Below are 17,920 nucleotides of genomic sequence, written 5' to 3' on the forward strand. Positions count from 1 at the left end.
GATGCCCTTTTCATTTCCTACATTCCTAAATGATGTCATTTTTCCTTAATTTGTTTAACTATTTTAGTTTTTCGATCTTGGATGTAATGCTTTGTTTTTTGCATTTCCGCCATTAACATTGGTTTTATATTATGAAGGAGTTTTTGTTGTCATTGTAATTGTAGAATCCAAAAAATAATGTAGACATTTTGGAATCATTAAGTTATACTAGATCAAATAATTGATTGGAATAATAACATAACGATTTCAAAAGGCGTTTAAGTTAGACAGTGCCAACATACTTACACAAACATAATAATAATAATAATAATAATAATAATAATAATAATAATAATAATAATAATAATAATAATAATAATAATAATAATAATAATAATAATAATAATAATAATAATAATAATAATAATATTCTCGAAGGAAAAAAAATGTCACTGAACTTGAAAGTTCATCCAGTAATTTCCACGTTTTCCTGTTATGTCGAATTAGAAGTTCCATATCTAAAGAAAATTTAAAATGATGTATAGTTAATAAAGATTATCAATAACTAGAATTAAAAAGTATGTGCTAAAGGGAGTACAAGTTAGAGTTCATAAACATAACTCTTATTCCCATTTTATTTTCTCTTTGAGTTTCAACCAATATCGAAGCTAAAGAGACATTAGATTAAAATTTTTAAATATATACCTATCATGACGTCTCAAGAACTATAAAGTAATAATTCAATCATAGACAAGAATCAAGTAATGATTAAATCAAATCTTCATCAGCATATGCAACGTAGGTTTCAACCCTACATGTTGATGTCAAAAGCAATGAAGGAAACTATCCACTCATGTACTAATGTAAATTACACCAAAAGAAACTTGTAGTGCAACACAGTCGCGAACGCAGAATTTTAATGAGGGTGGTCCAAAAATAATTTACACTCCCTAAATTTCTCTGAATTTTGATGTCGATCTTGCGTGATGATACGATGACAGTATGGTAAACTAACTTTGCAGGATAATGGAGAATACACACATTAGAGGAGAACTGCCTGATTCTTTGTTTAGCCTTTCTCAGCTGCAAACTGTGTGAGTATCATATTTATTGCATAATTTAGGCCTTGTATGGGAAATTTATGCAACTTTCTTTTAAACCGTATTAGCGTATTGAGGAAAAATCAAATAATTTAGACGATTATAGTACTGTTGAAATTATGTAAGCATCTCTACTTGTGACTGCTATCTTGTTCTTGTTTCTACCAATAATTTTGACCGATAAGATTTTTACAAAAATTTGAACTCAGACTTGTTGGAAATCCGGTGATCACAGAGGAGTGGACTACTGCACCATCTCTAACGATGACACATACGCATCGCCAAAGCTCTTCAAATACTTAGCCCAACCTGCCAATGTGCATATGCAAGCACTGATGAAATCATTCAAGTCTCACACCAACCAGTGGACTCAGTTTCACTGTCTACGGATTCCGTTGGCTATCTTAAGTTGGATCTTGAGATCTTCCCCTACAGTCAGCTGGACAGGGATTGAAACAATAGGCTTCATGCTAAGTAATCAAGCATTATGAGTTTGGCCCCTTTGATTTCCATGGAAACGCATACCAATACTTTGCATGTAAACACTAACACAAAATTGATCATGTATGCTAAGAAGGTAGATGATGATTGATGCAGCTTTGTTTCCTTACGTTAGGAGGTCTGATGAGTTGCAGGGAAAACGGGGATCAGGTTGGATTGGAGAGGTGTGCAGTGCACTATTTGCACGAGCAAGCAAACATAGAGATATCAAATCAAACAACATCTTATTGGATGATCGTTTGAATGCCAAAGTAGCAGATTTTGGTCTCTCAAAGTGTAAGCCAATGTCAAAGGCACAATGGTGAATATCATGTACTAGTACATTTCAAATTTTGACTAACTTCAAGATTGTGACCATTTGGTTTCTTTCTCTAGGGTTACTTACTACATCTTTGGAGTGGTGATGTTGGAGCTTCTATTTAACGTCTTGGGCCCCCGGGGAAATAATCATAATGCATTTTATTAGTAATCATGTACCATTGAAAAACATATCACCTGAAAATATATTCTACCACGTATGGCTCATTACCTACATTTCTTAAAATTCATGTAATTCTCTCATAGGATATTTTGCAGATGCAGGAACTACAATACAAAAAACACAACTGAATACAAACACTATAAAAACGTAGGAAAAAGAATACTTCAAAAAGCTAGAGATAAAAATCTAAGAGTTGAGGTACTTTCCTATTTTTCCAGGACTGTTATTATTTTCCCATATCAATAAAATCTCACACCAAAAAATTCTGGAAACAGATTAATTTCAAAATTGACTTTGCAGCTTAAGAATCTTGTGTACACCGGCAAATTGCCATACATACTAGTACTACATACAGAAATGCCAAAGCCAACACTAATAACAAGATCCAATGGTCACAGCAGTCAGTCGTTACCCAACTAATCATCGTCAGAAACGACCTTCTGCTTCTTCCACTTGTACGCCGCTTCCAAAATTTTGAGATTTGTGGTCTGTGTTTCTTCTGGGAATAGGTAGTCAATATACTCCTCATAACTGCACCATATCAAAACATCAGAATTTCTCACATTGAAATAAAATCAAACCATGACTTCATTGCAGCAGGAAAACATTGATTCTTTCCATGTTTTACCAAATTTCATTAGTCAGGGAGAAAGCATTCCAATTCGGAGTGCTAACAAACCCAAGCAGCCAATAAAGATGCGGCTGGAGCTACATGATTTTCCATAGTCATAAAATAAGGGCCAGTAACCAATACCAATTTTTTTTAAAAGAGAGAAATTGCCAAGTACAGATAGATCAGCAATTCAGAAATAAAAATGAACTGAAAAGATAAATAAAACACATACCCAGCTGGACCATCCTCAGTTTCAATGTGACGTCTCTTCTTTAGTTTCTTTGGAAGCTTGGAAGTAACCAACTCCACATTACCAAGCTCACCAAAACTTTTCTCCGTGTTCAACCACTCTTCCAAAAGCATTGCTCTTTCCTCTTTCAACTCAGGGGCAGAAGTTCTAAAATAGCTAAGGGCTTTTTCAAATACACCTGAAGAAAGGGAGAAAGTGAGATCACCAAATACTCCATATTAGAAAAGATCATTAAAAAAATTTACTTGTCAAGAACGTTGTAATTTCTTACCTCTGGCCCGCTGAAGGCACTTTTTCTTATATTCACTTTCAGACAACTCTGAGTCCTGAAGGACCTCTTCCATAGCAGAAGCCTCAAACTTGGCATAACTTATCCACACCTTCAGGTGTTTAGTCCTGTCCAGCAGCCTCTCGTAAAGATCTCTAGTTCTTCCATATTCGGATTCAGAAATCTCAAAATCAATGTATGCCTGTTTCATATAGGTAGAAGATCAAAAAACATACCTACTCAACTCACTACAGAGTCATTTATATCAAACACATGCAATGTTTTCAATATGAATAAATTGTGTACCTTCCATAGTAACTCTGGCATATCTAGAGCAGGTTGGTCAATTGCAAGCTCAAAAAGAGCTCGGGCACGTTCAGTTTCTGACAAGGACCTCTCCAACTCAGCATACTTGCTCCATGCAAAACAGTTCTCGGGAGACCACTCCAAGTACTTTTCATAGAGTTTCCTGCACCGTTCTATGTTGCCAAGTTGTAGCTCTATCTCAATGTACTTCTTGAAGATCTGTTTGCAATATAATACATTTAGGGTGCAGTCTGAGGAATGCCAGTGGATGAACCAAATAAGGAATATGGAATTTGTAGCATACCTTATCTTTGGGAGCCATACCAATTGCTGACCCCAATATTTTCCGAGCCTGGTCAATATTTAATTGGCGTATTTCAAATTGTGCGCCCATCAGCCATATCTTTGCAAAAGAAAACTTCTCATGAGGAATCATCTTCAGGCACAAGCTGCTCAGTTCAGAAATGTATCAGGATCAGGAGCCAGAACCATTAAAAGATATCCACATAACGGTTAAAGCAAAAGTATAAACATACTGGCGATTCCATTACTGAATTTCTCAGAACAGGCTTAATCAAGCTTACCACAAATCCAATACAAACAGACTTTTCCCAGAATATTGGTTACATACAATTCATATATAATGTCCTATAGCTTCAGGTGAGTTCGTCACACAGTCAAGTGAAATGCATGTATATTCTGAATCGTATTTCCACTAATGAAACATTCCAAGACAGCATAGACAGTAAACTTAAAAAAGTGGATGTACAACAAACATGTCCATTTATTTTAACTGTTGTCATCAATCCAGGAGGGTGATTGGGTGAAAATATAAGGGATAATAAACTCAATGAACTCTTTTATAACATCAACTTATATGGATAATAGGTAATGGGATCTTACTTATATATGTCTCTTGTTCGGTCAACATCCTGGGCATCAAGCTCCTCATACAAAACATAATTAATCCTGAAAATATCACAAATTCAAAACAGATATGAATCACAGCCAAGCCCTTTGCTCAACATACAATACAGGCATGATCATGTAAGGTTAAAGCATCCTTACCACATATATATGTATCGCTGCCAGTAGCGCTTCTCCTGAGCAGGAGGCAGATTTGCTATTGCCCTCTCATACACATCCTCAATCCTCTGCCTATTCCCACAGCTCTCTTCAAGACGAATATAATCAAACCATACGTCATAATTAAGAGGATTCTTCCTGACCTCATCCTCATACTGAAACCTCCTCTTTCCAACAATAGCATCCTCAATTCCTTCCCTGTCACCATATTGCTTCTCGAACGCTACAAACTTCTTGTACAGCTCTTCTGCCCGTCCCTTTGGAATATGATCCAGTGCAAACTTATATATGCATCTAGCTCTTTCTGTCTCCTTACATTTCTCTTCAAACTCCGCAAAAGCCACAAACAACTCCTCTGCCTCGTCGTCATCTCCCAACTTATTAACAGACCTCTCGTAACAATTCCTGGCACGAGCTATCTCCCCATTTTTCATCTCAAACTTAGAAAATCTAATCCAAGCACTGACCTTGGGGTGACAGTCCACAAAGCGCTCAAAAATCTCTCTAGCCCTCTCGACCTCATTATACCTAAGCTCGAACTTTATATAGGAGAGCCATCCTTGCTGATCAGGCATCCACTTCATCCACCTCTCAAAAATCTGCCTAGCCGCAGCCACATTCCCCAGAACCTCCTCCATGTGGATGTACTTGTACCATAGCTGATCAACCCTCGGCAGCAGCTGGGTTGCGCGATCCCACACATTCCTAGCGTGATTCACAAACTTATTCTTCATCTCAAAATCAGCATACTTGAGCCACAGTGTGTGGTCTCTGTAATCCACCTCGAGCGCGCGCTCCCACACTGAGCGAGATCGGGCGAAATCCTTCTGAGATTCTTCCCATTTTGCATACTTGACCCACACGCTCTTGTTCCACCGCACTCTTCGAATCAAATCTTCGAATTCCTTGCGTTTGCGGAGGCGGTAATCGCCGAGCTCGGTGGAGTCGGTGATTTTCTGCTTTGGGGGACGGATTTCAGCCTCCTGACGCTCTCTAGCTTCACGAAGGATTTGCTCCGCAGTGATTTGAATCGAAGCAGGCGTCTTGTTCTTGACGCGAGTAGGTCGGGGCAGCTTCACCTCCGTTTCTTTCTTCGTCAAATACCCCAGATTGGGATCGGCTTCTCTGGAGTTCGCCATGGCTGATTGAGAAGATTCCTAGAGGATTCCGGTTATAAGAATTAGGGGAAATCAGGAAACTGATGAAAACGAAATGGGTAAGAGATACTATATAATACAATTATTAATACTATACTATATTTATGATTTTTATATTTCGAAATTATCTCTTATTTTAGACAATTAATTCATAATTGGAAATAACCGTATATCCAATCTATGATTTTATGTGTCTCATATTTTTTTTTATCAAATTCACTAATTTCTAAATTTGCTTTGAAAATATAAAACTTTCATAACCTATATATCCTAAATATAGAATATTTTTTTATAAGAATTATATTAATGTAACACCCTCTTACAAAAAGAAAAAAAATCTAATCCGTGATAAAATAAAATACAATAGACTGTGAATTAAACTAATCTAATTAAATTTTTTTTCTGTTGACTTAGTCACCGAGTGACAAAAATTCAAATTTAATTAAAGATTCTACACAGATTTTCCTCATGAGATATTCCTCCTCCGTAATCTGCAAATAAAATGTAAACAAATTCAATTTAACTCACGGAGGTATAATTTCTACCCAATTCTAAAGCATGAATTTTTAGCAATTGTTTCACAACATACCATCATACACCAACAATCGAACACCCGCTACTGTGATTAATAAAAAAAAATGAAAGAACGTAACTTTGAATAAAGAGAACTTATCTTTCGTGGGGTTGGAGTATTTCGGGGCTGTTCAGATTGTTCCGGGGCTGTTCGGAGGGAATTGGGACTGTTTCATTTGAAATTGGGGGCGGCGGTGTACGCGAGTCAGCGAATTGGAGCCTGTAGCGGCTGATGCTTCGGTGCTGGACGCCGGGAGGGACGACCGCAGCGGCATCAATTCATCTCGATTATCATTTTGATTTCTGTTTCCATTGAATGCTTTCTATTTTCTAAGCAATTCGATTTTCTTTTGAAGATAAATGGTGTCATTTCTTTTGAAGATAAATGGAGCACCACGGTAGTGATTCCCCCGCCACAAGCGAATCACAAACGTCGACTTTTCCCGTTATAGTTGGGGGAAATGCCGACGGAAGTGCACCGATGTCCGGGATGATGCCCGGAATGGCGCCTGTGACACCCCAACCCCAAATGGTGGGGATGACACCCCCTTGGTGTGCAGGGATGGGTGTCAAAATTTTCTCAGTATTCATGTAAAAATTTTAATTCTGTAAATTGTTTAATTTTGTGAATTTTTATTATTGTGGATGTCCGTGGGGATGTCTGTCATTGTGCAGTGGGATGTCCTTATGACGTGGCAGGAGGTGTTTATGGGAAGTCCGTCGGGACATTCGTCCCACTGTGAATGCTCTAAGATACAATTTTCATATTTTTGTGATTTCTAAACTTGAAGGACATCCGTCACACTTTGAATGCTCTAAGATACAATTTTCATATTTGTCAATATAGTTTCTTCACGTTAATATAACATTTAAATAAATTACTGATAATTAATATTTCACAAAATTGGAATACTGTGACCAATATAGTTTCTTCACGTTAATATAACATTTAAATAAATTACTGATAATTAATATTTCATATATGAAAATGTTTCTTAAGATCAGTGGGCCCTCTAAGATCCCACCCCTCTAAAATCCCACCCCATAAAAATACTGTATTTATTGTTTCCTGTGTGAACACAAGTAAGTGCACTTGGCATTAAGGGATTCACAAAGAGTAGAAGATTTGACAATGCTTTAACTCAAATTAATTGGTTTTTCAACAATTATTTATGAGTTTCATGACATCAAGTACAAATATAGTGGATTTAGTCTATCGACTATCATTAACAAATTATTTTGTCTTTTCAATTGATGGCTAATTATTTATGCTCATGGGTAATGGCTGTCATTTGAAAGTGTCTAATGTAAGGATCCACATTTTCTTCTCATTATAATTTATTATATGGAGTATATTTTAATCATAATAGCACGTTAGTGCGTATTTGCTTTTTATTCCTATATATAGAGGGATAACATAATTATAGTACATAAAGATAAATTCATCACTATAACTTGTCTAAGGAAAGATAAAAAATGTGTTGCAAAATTTTGTTATATGTTAGTGTAAAAAATAATTTAAATTGAGATATTCGTACTCATTTAAAGTTTTGAGATATTTTTTAAAAAATAGTTATAACTAACTTTTTGTTAATTGAGAGTAATATTGACATTTTTTGTAGTTAGCAATTTAAGAATTAGTTAAAAATATAAAGCACACCACACCTACTTACATATTATGGTATATTTAAAAAGTAAGTCAATTTGCACAGTCGGAATTACCGACATACATAATCCGTCAGTATTCTGATAAGGGGCGTCCGACATATATTGACATCTGGGAACAAGCCATTACCGACTGTTGACGCCGTTGGTACTCCTTTGGTAATTCTTTCGATAAGACCATATGTGATAAGTATCACTTATCTATTTGTATTCTATTGTTAATCAAGTTGCCACCTGATTTTCAAGAATTATCAATTGTATTTTTTAGTGGTAAATCGACTTTTTTTTATTAAAATAAATTAAATAAACAGTATATGGACATGTATTTTTTTTATATGTCTTACGACACGTTATAAATTCCCCAAATTGGCATAGCTCAAAAGAGAAAATGACACGTTATAAATTCCCCAAATCGGCATAGCTCAAAAGAGAAAATGAAAAATAAAAGAAATAACAGTCGAACAAATTTGATGAAAGCAAAAGAAAAAATGAAAAATAAAAGAAATAAGAGTCGAACAAATTTGATGAAAGCAATTGATTTGTTTTCGTTAAGCAAGGCAAGTATGCCCACCTTTTTCCATGGATTAGTACACACACAAAAGAGCAAATACTCAATCATAAATAAACTTTTGCATTTTAAAACCGCACCCACATATTATATATACTATACTCAAATACAGAACCAAATACAATTAATTAAACAACTGCATCCACATATTTTTATAGTATAACATAGTTAAATACCGAACCTAGTACAAAATTAAATAATTGAATATGCACATGTATGGTGATTTGGGGGAATTAATTAGAGTCAATTCAACTAATTGACTTATAAGGTATGACTGTAATGTCTTATATCTACATGGTAATATCAACTATCAACCGGTCACCGGTGCATCATTTTAATGCAAATTCGGTATAATATGTATCACGAAAAAAATATAACACTAGTATTTTTTTCGATTAAATTTATATCTCACTGAATTTTATCTTTATTGAGGAGCGGCAAAAGATATTGGGTTGTTTTACAGTGTTAAGGCTTCGTATATGATTTAACTATAATTTTTACTAAATCAAATTATAAATTATAAGTTGATAGAAAATAAAGACAAAATTAGATTACTACCAAAGCATAAGTCGATAAATTAATTATATTAAAAGGATGTGAAATGAATAACAAGCTATCAAATTTAATCGCCTCAATTGGTAGTATTTGGTGGACCCAAAATATAAATGACGAGACACCTCAAAATTTAGTTAAATTTTTATTTCGTGAATACAAAGGGTCGATTTGATATTGGTCGGTCTCTCTTTGACCTCTCTTTTACCATGACGTTCAATTACAGAAATGGAAAAATAGTAAATTTTAAATTGTATTTTCGAGGACATTGACTTGATTTTCTTCCCCTGAGATTTGATTTAAATTAATGGTATTAATAAATTCAGTTAGGAATATGATTTTGGGTGTACGAACCGGTGCAATTCGAGTGTGTGTGTTTGAATAACAAGATTGATGAAAAAAATACAAACGAATTATTTATATCGAATATGATCCAAATAATACCACAACTCCTCAACTATAGGAGACTCACAATATATCACCCAATTATGATTTACTCCCTACGTACCGCTTTAGGAGTCCCGATTGATCAATTTCGGGTGTCCCGCTTTAGGAGTCCCGATTGGAATAAACTAATAAAAAATGCATACAAAGGAAGTAAAAAAAATGTTAACAGTGGATTCCAACATCCACTACATCATTTATTTATTACACATTCAATTAAAAGTGGGTCCCAACATCTACTACAACATTTATTTATTACACACTCAAACACTTTCTTAAAATATGTGTCCGACTCAACTGGGACTCCTAAAGCGGGACGGAGAGAGTATATGAGTATAATTTTCCTGCTTGAGGGACAAAGAAAACTAGACAGACTCGACACTTTGGTGGTGTTCGGTTTCCTAGATAAAATAATACTAAGACACAATCTAGGATTTGGTTGTGAGATTATTTTAGTCATGAGGGGTTAACTATGACTAATTATCTCATGATAATCCATCTAGGATTGAATCGTGTGATTGAATCTCATGAACCAAACATACTACATATTTAATTCGGGATACAATCTTGCAAACCGAACATCCCATTTATGTTCAATAGAATAAAGTTGAAACGATTTCAATTGCTATTTTGATCCAAAAAAAAAACAAGAAATAGCGATGTAAGCGGTGCCTTACTTTTGTAATCAAAACTTTAGGTAAAAAATCAATTAGCTTTTAAATTACTAATAGTTTTTTGCTTTTAAAGAAACCAAATCAATTATCAACATCTCATTTTTAATCATTTGCTTTTAAATTAATAATTTATTATCGACAAATGTGAAATTATATTCATTAGCTCTATAAATTCAATCATTTGAAATTATTATTTACTATGTACAATTTGATCGCACCCATCTATATACCAAAATGATTCAATATCTAGTAAATTAAGAAGCGATTATAATAAAATTTAAAATTTCCAGGGGATTTGAGACCTAAATTCATGGATAATCTTTAGAGAGTATTAGTACATTACTAGGATTTAGTTTCAATTTTTCAGTTTACATCAAATTTCGAAAAAAGAATCCACCTTATTACATCGGCACCTCAACAAAGTACAAAACCATATTGCTAAACCAAACCCAAGAATTAACTCCAAAACCAAACCATTCAAATTTCACTTAATTTAATCTCTTTACTAATAACCCCACCACCACACTGATCCATCTCTTTTCTGTTTTTATTTGCACACAAATTTCATCTACTCCCTCTTTAATTCTGTACTTGCACCAGTCACATTTTAATCTATTTTTGCACATTAATTTTAGCCAATAAAAAATTCTCATTAGGATAACACCCCATTCAGTTCACTGTTTAAACAGATGAAATATTCGAATAAAGAAAAAATCACTTAAAATGGAAGAACGTATCTTAAATTCTTTGAATCAGATAGTTTTGGGCTAAATTCCAAGAAACTACCTCCGGGGAGGTAGTATCCGCCATTTGTTCCCGCAAAAAAAGAGTTTTCAGAAAGGGGAAAGACGTGAAAGCTTGTTGCGTGTATCAATAGTAAACACGCGTTAGGCCCATGCGTGTTTCAATTTAAACACGCGAGAGGCAACAACGTGCGTCAATGTATACACGCGTGAGGCAACAGCGTGTTTCAATTTATTGGGAAATCAAAGTAAAAATGAGAGAGGAGAATCGTATATACTGAGAGAGATTAACATGATGGCACTGGCAGCCTCTCATTTCATCATCACCTCATCTCTTTCACTGTTACACTCTTTTTCTGGCTAAATTCCACGAATAAGTAGACACCTTCATCCCTCTCTACGATCCATCTCTAATCTTCAACAACCAGACCTTCAACAATCATCATCACCAACACATCTACGCCAACGCCGCCGCCGATCCCGCTATTCAAGACATCAGCCTCGTTTTCGACCATCCCGCCCAGAGCCTCTCCCTCTCCCTCTCCCTCTCTTCGCACCTCCCTCTCGAATTGAATCCTCCGGCGCCGGTGTCGGTGCCGCTGGGGCCCTTCATGCCAGTGCCTGACCTGCTTTTGTATCCAAGGGAGACACGCATCAGCCTGATGCGTGTATGTTTAGAGACGCTAATTCATCATGCGTGTTTCATTTTAGAGACGCGAGACGGAGACGCGTCTATAAGTAAACACGCGACAAGCTCTCGCGTCTTTCTCCTTTCTGAAAACTCTTTTTTTGCGGGAACAAATGGCGGATACTACATCCCCAGAGGTAGTTTCTTGGAATTTAGCCGATAGTTTTGGCGTGTAAACCCCAACACGTGCGAGTCTCACGTGTCACCTCACCCTCAATAAAATCACCCTTGACTCCTCCGTCCCCATCAATAACTCTCTCTTGTGATCGAAATCCCCCAAATGTCCGCTCCACCGCCGCCCGCAACCATCGTCTACGGCCGCGCCTCCGTCATCACGCAAATGCCGCAGCTTCCGCCGCCATATATGGACACGTCATCTTCCTCCTCAACCGACGACGTCTCGTGGTCGTCCATAGTTTTAATCATTATCATCATCGCCTCCGCCCTTTGTTATTTCGGCATCAATCTATCTCCTCCTCCGCCTCCTCTCGAAGCGCTCCATCACACAAACTCCGTCGCCGATGACGACGACGACGTCGTCCGGCGGCAAGACTCCTCCAGCCAGCCGCAATTCCACGTGGCGCCGGCGCCGGCGAGCAATCTGCTCGATTCTCTCCCGCTCTTCACGTTCCGATCGGTCACCGGAAAACTCACCGGCGGCGGCGACTGCGCCGTGTGTCTGTCGAAATTCGAGCCGCACGATCAGCTCCGCCTGCTGCCACGCGTTCCACGCCGATTGCATCAATGCGTGGATTGTATCCAATCAAACTTGCCCGCTCTGCACTCCGCCTTGATCGCATCCGATTACGAATTGCTCCATAAAATCCTCCTTAATCAGAACCGCAGCATTAATTCCGGCGACGGAAACGGCAACAGCGCCAGTTTTCGGATTGAGATCGGAAGCATCAGAAAAAGTTGCTTAAGGTCTTTATTTTGATTGTAACGGGGCCAGGGATTGTAATGTATATAGGTGAGAATCCTAGGGGTTCTAAGTTCAAGATATGTAAGTACAATTATGTGAAGGACATGTGAATTTAAGGACAAAAGATGGAAACAATCTCCCTATTTGCAGATCTAACTTCCTAAAATTTGGAGTTGTTCCTTGGGCATTTTGGCCTGTTTATTCTCGCTATCCTCTACTTGGTCAGGTTGCAACTTTTTTCTGCCCACATTTTCTAACTTTTCTTTTCTAATTCTTTTTTTATGTTTTTGTTAGAGTTTTGTATACTAGAAATCATCTTTTGAGTGATTGGATACTGTAATAACTCTTATTTTATTTTCCAAGGAATAAAACAAATTATTTTGTCATAATGTTGTTATGTTTTACACTAATGATTGTTTTATTACATGTTTAAATGTATAAGAAACTTAACAAAATCCAAGTCTTTGTTTTAGAAGACCGGTTATGGGCGTCGTTCATTTTAAGGTAACATGGTCAGTTCTGAACAAAGAAAAAGAAGAATTTCACAACCTAGATAAGTTTTGACTACCTATCGAGAAAGGCTGCAATGTCAGTCCGATTATTTCTAAGCCTTAGTGAAATAAGATGACATTGGTGTGGTATAGCACTGAACGGATCTAACAGCAAGACGTGTCTTTATGCTATCTACTGAAAGACGAGGTCTTGATAAATAACTATTTCTTAATCTACATACGTTAACATTTTGCATACGATATTGATTATGCACTACTTTGACTTATCAAATGGTGTGGGTTTTTCGTAACCCAATAATTCTGATATATTGGGTGGTGGTGATTAATATCTAGCGGTGCTAGGATTGCTATTATGTAGAAACGCTCGCCAGGGGAGTCTCGTTTGATAATGTCCTCAAGAGGAGCGTGAAAAAAGTTTTATTATTCGGAACCTAGCTAGTTGGAGTTTGATTACTCAATGAATAATAAATAAGTGTTTCGTGCTAAGTCCACTCGTGGAATTAATAAGAAGTTAATTAGTTTTCGTCCATAGCAGACAATAATTAACTAATGGACATTTCTATCTTAACTGCGGGAAATAAACATTTAGTTAAAATGGAAACCCGGATTACTTGTAATTTCGGATTTGGATGGGCAGTGCAATATTATTTCTGTAGTGGCTACAGATAATATTCCAATAAAAGCTTGTATTAAATTGTGAATTCAATTTAATTAGTCCTAAGCTAATTGGAGGATGTCATATCCAAAACCTTCCATAGATCCCTGTCATGGCCCAATATGAACTAAATATAATTAGGAGAATAAAGGAAAGACAGACACACATAATATTTTATTTGAAATTTTCGTCCGACACACACTGTGAAGGGGACGATTTTTTCAGCTCTCCTCCATGAGATTTTCTGTCTTCTTTATTCTAGTCCTAGTATTCTGGTGAGACCTGCCCACACTGATATCGAAATACGGTCCGGGAACCAGTTAGAAGATCTATGCTCGAGTATTGGAGATCGACACGTGGAGAAGTAGCAAGCCATCAGTGATTCTTAGGAGAATCAAGAAGGTACAACTTCTATTTCGTAGAAAAACATATTTTAGGTTTCAATAGAACAAAAGCATGCTTTTCCTCATTTCTTTGTTGATGAGCTAACCTTACTATGATATTGTTGCTTTTAGGAAGCCGTGCTCGGGCTATAAACTAAAGGAGATGAATGGCAGCAAAATATTTGCAGGTGACAGTAGAATCCGGAGCGTCTGATGGTAATTTCAATAACCGAACATCAGTCCGCATTGTTCAGGTATTCGAACTTCAAAGGCTCTTATGTTACCATTTCCGGAGCATGCATCAGTAGTCTGACTTAGCTTCTTTTTCTTGATATGTTTTCTTGCTTAAATACTAGCAAGCTGCGATAGGTATCAGTCAGATTTGCTTCAGCACAGAAGAGAGGATTTCACCTAAAAAGCCGACCACTGTTCCTGAGGTGGCAAAGCAACGTGAACTGAGTGGAACGATAGAAAGTGATTCAGAGAGCCGAATTAGGAAGCATCTCTCGAATGCTAAATCCAAGGAACTGAGTGGTACTGACATCTTTGGCCCTCCTTCCGAAGCTCCTGCTCGTTCATCTGCACGAGCTAGTGGAATAAAGGGGAACAATGATATGGGAGAACCTGCACCACGAGCTCTACGCACTTCTGTCAAACTTTCTAATGTGAGTGTTCCTTCTTTAGCTTCAAGCCTTCAACATACTAACATTCCATCATCAAAATCTTCTTATCTGCCTAAAAATCTCACTTCACTGCGTACTTGCAGCCTGCAGGAGGTCAGAGCAACATCCTATTTGGAGACAAACCAGTGATGAAGACGTCCAAGAAAATTCACGACCAGAGCTGACGGGAAACAACATTTTCAAGGGAGGCGTTCCTCCGGGATCAGCTGAAAAGCCGTTGAGCGTGGCCAAGTTGAAAGAAATGAACGGGAATGATATCTTTTCAGACGGAAAGGCTGAGTCAGGAAACCACCTGGTGGTGAGAGCAGCATCGCGTTGGTTTGACATAACTCCCTGGTTTAGTTATCCTTTCTCGTGCCCACCTCTTTCGTCTAGGAGAGCTGATCTGATCTCAGTGTCAGGTAACTCATGTTGTAGCAAGTGTTGTTGTCTTAGACTTAGAATTATGGTTGTTGTGGGATGATGTCGATGATCCGTGTACGTTGAAGCCGATTAGACTACTTTACTTTATTTCGTTATCGTCTGAGAAATTTGTCGATTATGCATGAGTCGAGAGTAGAGAAATTTCAGGTAAATTAGTATCATTTACTTACTTCTGGTTGTCAAATAAATTTAGGCTTCCGGTTGTTAAATAAACTTAGGCAACGGATTCCGACTTAGACTAATCTTAGCGGTGTATACAAACGCCTTCACCTTAATAGTCGACGATACAACGATGTCTCACGACCATCCTCTGAACTCTCCTATGCCTCATATAACTCATGAACAATCCTTCAAAAACCTAATTCTAAGAAACAAATCTTTCTAAGGCAATGCATTATTAAACAGAACAGAAGATACTGAGTTTCAACAATTGATAGTAGCAAAATAGTAAAATTAAAGCACAAATCGACTCTGCTGGGGATCGAACCCAGAATCTCTGGTTCCGTAGACCAGCGCCTTATCCATTGGGCCACAGAGTCTTGGTATTCTTGATTTTGGAACTATAGTCATACATACAAGTAATGGAATAGTCATTATTCCCTTTTGGATGTTCTATATTATAGGCCATTTTCTACATTTAAATGCTGTTAAAACCTTATTTTACTAATATTATATCATTGTTTAATGTTTGTAAACATAATATGTGAAGCAAAACAAAATAATTGCATATGCATTACTTTTCAAAATTACACTCCATCTAATTTAAATCATGAAGTTTGGTCAAATTTTAGTCTGCATATTAACTTTGAATTTGAAATGTTAAATCACGAAGTTTCAATGTTTCTCAATCGTCTCATCCATGCACAAGATGTCGTCTTTTAACTATATTCAAAACGACGTGTTTTAGATGGCTATTAACCTACTTTATGGCCACTTTATGGATGGAGGGTGTAACTAATAAAATAGTATAGCTATAATCACAGCCAAAGTTTCTAACAACCAAGAAAATTGTTTCATTTAATTATGTAACACGATGATAGGGACTTTTAATCTCTTAATTTAAATTATACGCATGGTTTATCTCACGCTAGACACTAGAAAATGACTTCGTTACTATGGTCGCTACAAAATTATATTACTACTTCCATTAATAATGTCCTAAAATCATTTTATAGTTATCTATTTATAAACTAGTGTCTAAAGTTATTGAAATATTGGTTCTTAAAATTATGAAATTTGGTCAAATTTTGGTATTTTCCCAAGAATTTTAAAATTAATATAAAATATGACATACTTTACATTTTTTTGTTATTTCCTAATCCAGCCGAAATAAGATATCTTCGACAAAAATCTTATTATACGTGGGCAACCGTGAAATGTTTAAGATATTTTAGATTACTTTTTAATTTCATGACAATAGGATAAAAAACTACGTAGAAAATCATGTTGATTTAGTAGTGTCAAGTAAGATAAAACATGCACAAGAGTTGGTCGGACATGGTGATTGACCTGCCATGAGAAATAACAAACAAAATGTAAAGTTTGTGATATTTTAGATCCATTTTAAAGTTCTTGATAGGCATGTCAAAATGGATATCGGGTATTGGATACCCGATATCCAAACCCGAAAAAGTCGGGTAATTGGATACCCAAAATCTAAAAACTCGGGTTTCGGATCAGGATCGGGTATTGAGAATTTTGGATTTTGGATATCGGATTACCTGATACCCGATCGGGTATACCCGAATTACCCGATTTTTTAAAAAATTAATAAATAATGTATTTATTCTGATTTGCGTATGTAATAGTGGCTGAGGAAGTGGGGATATTCTTATTTATTTACAATCCCAAGTACCCAATTGTCCACTTTATATTCTAATTTCTAACTGCTCATAGTCATAGGATTTTGAAATAATGTATTAATTCTAATTTTAAAATTTTAAGTAATTAAATATTAGGATAATTGTGATGGGTAAGTTATGAATTTTGTATTTCTAAAAGTTTATAGTTATTTTCTCTTAAATACTATTTCAAATTTGTATTAAGGCGAACTACATGTTTGTATTAATGTGAACTACATGTTTGTATTTCTAAAAGTTTTTAGTTAATATTTAAAAAAAAAAGTCAAAATCGAAATTGAAATTGAGACTGAATACTCGATTATTTGGGACTGGATACCCGAGTCGGGTATCCGGGTACCCGAAATCAAAATCGGATCGGGTATCGGGTACTAGATTTTGGGAAATTCGGGATTTGGTACCCGAAATTTTTGGATCGGGTATCCGCGGATACCCAATTTGACAGGCCTAATTCCTGAGAAATATCAAATGATTTTAGAGACCAATATCCGAAAAATTATCTAACAAATTAAGCCTCTTTATTTCATAGGCATTAATCTCTATGTTTATCCTCATCAAATTTTGATCCGATTTGCCCACGAACTGATATTTAATCCAATCTGCATTACACGTTAAAACGGTGGACTTTTGAGTTGCTGCGACCTAAAAAATATACTACCATCGATTCAGCCGTTAACTTCCAACTGACTCAGCTGATCTGAAAAAAAAGCATTTCTCAAAACTAATTATAGGTAAAGTTAGGGAAATGAATCTTTTTTTTTTGTTTTCGTAGGTGTATGTGTTTAGAGCACTTATAATGGATATACTGGATATGCCCATTTTAAGGGCCCATCTT

The 17,920-nt window shown here is 36.3% G+C and overlaps 1 protein-coding gene, 1 non-coding gene and 2 pseudogenes across 2 annotated transcripts; 2 read left to right on the top strand and 2 right to left on the bottom strand.

Moving 5' to 3' along the window:
• Positions 1–2,324: 2,324 nt before the first annotated feature.
• Positions 2,325–5,790, bottom strand: LOC121766563 (crooked neck-like protein 1). Its single transcript, XM_042162832.1, has 7 exons — positions 4,567–5,790; positions 4,402–4,467; positions 3,803–3,947; positions 3,499–3,717; positions 3,196–3,394; positions 2,907–3,102; positions 2,325–2,592 (listed from the first exon to the last, which is right to left on the bottom strand). The coding sequence occupies exons 1-7, from the start codon at positions 5,721–5,723 to the stop codon at positions 2,478–2,480; spliced, it is 2,097 nt and encodes a 698-aa protein (XP_042018766.1). The 5' UTR covers positions 5,724–5,790; the 3' UTR covers positions 2,325–2,477.
• Positions 5,791–11,886: 6,096 nt separating this feature from the next.
• LOC121768102 lies at positions 11,887–12,793 on the top strand (annotated as a pseudogene).
• A 1,494-nt stretch (positions 12,794–14,287) lies between these two features.
• LOC121766846 lies at positions 14,288–15,127 on the top strand (annotated as a pseudogene).
• A 565-nt stretch (positions 15,128–15,692) lies between these two features.
• On the bottom strand, positions 15,693–15,765 carry TRNAR-ACG. Its single transcript has one exon. It is a non-coding gene; the product is annotated as a tRNA-Arg (tRNA).
• Between the last annotated feature and the right edge of the window lie 2,155 nt (positions 15,766–17,920).

Source organism: Salvia splendens, chromosome 15 (assembly GCF_004379255.2).
Source record: "Salvia splendens isolate huo1 chromosome 15, SspV2, whole genome shotgun sequence".
NCBI lineage: Eukaryota > Viridiplantae > Streptophyta > Magnoliopsida > Lamiales > Lamiaceae > Salvia > Salvia splendens.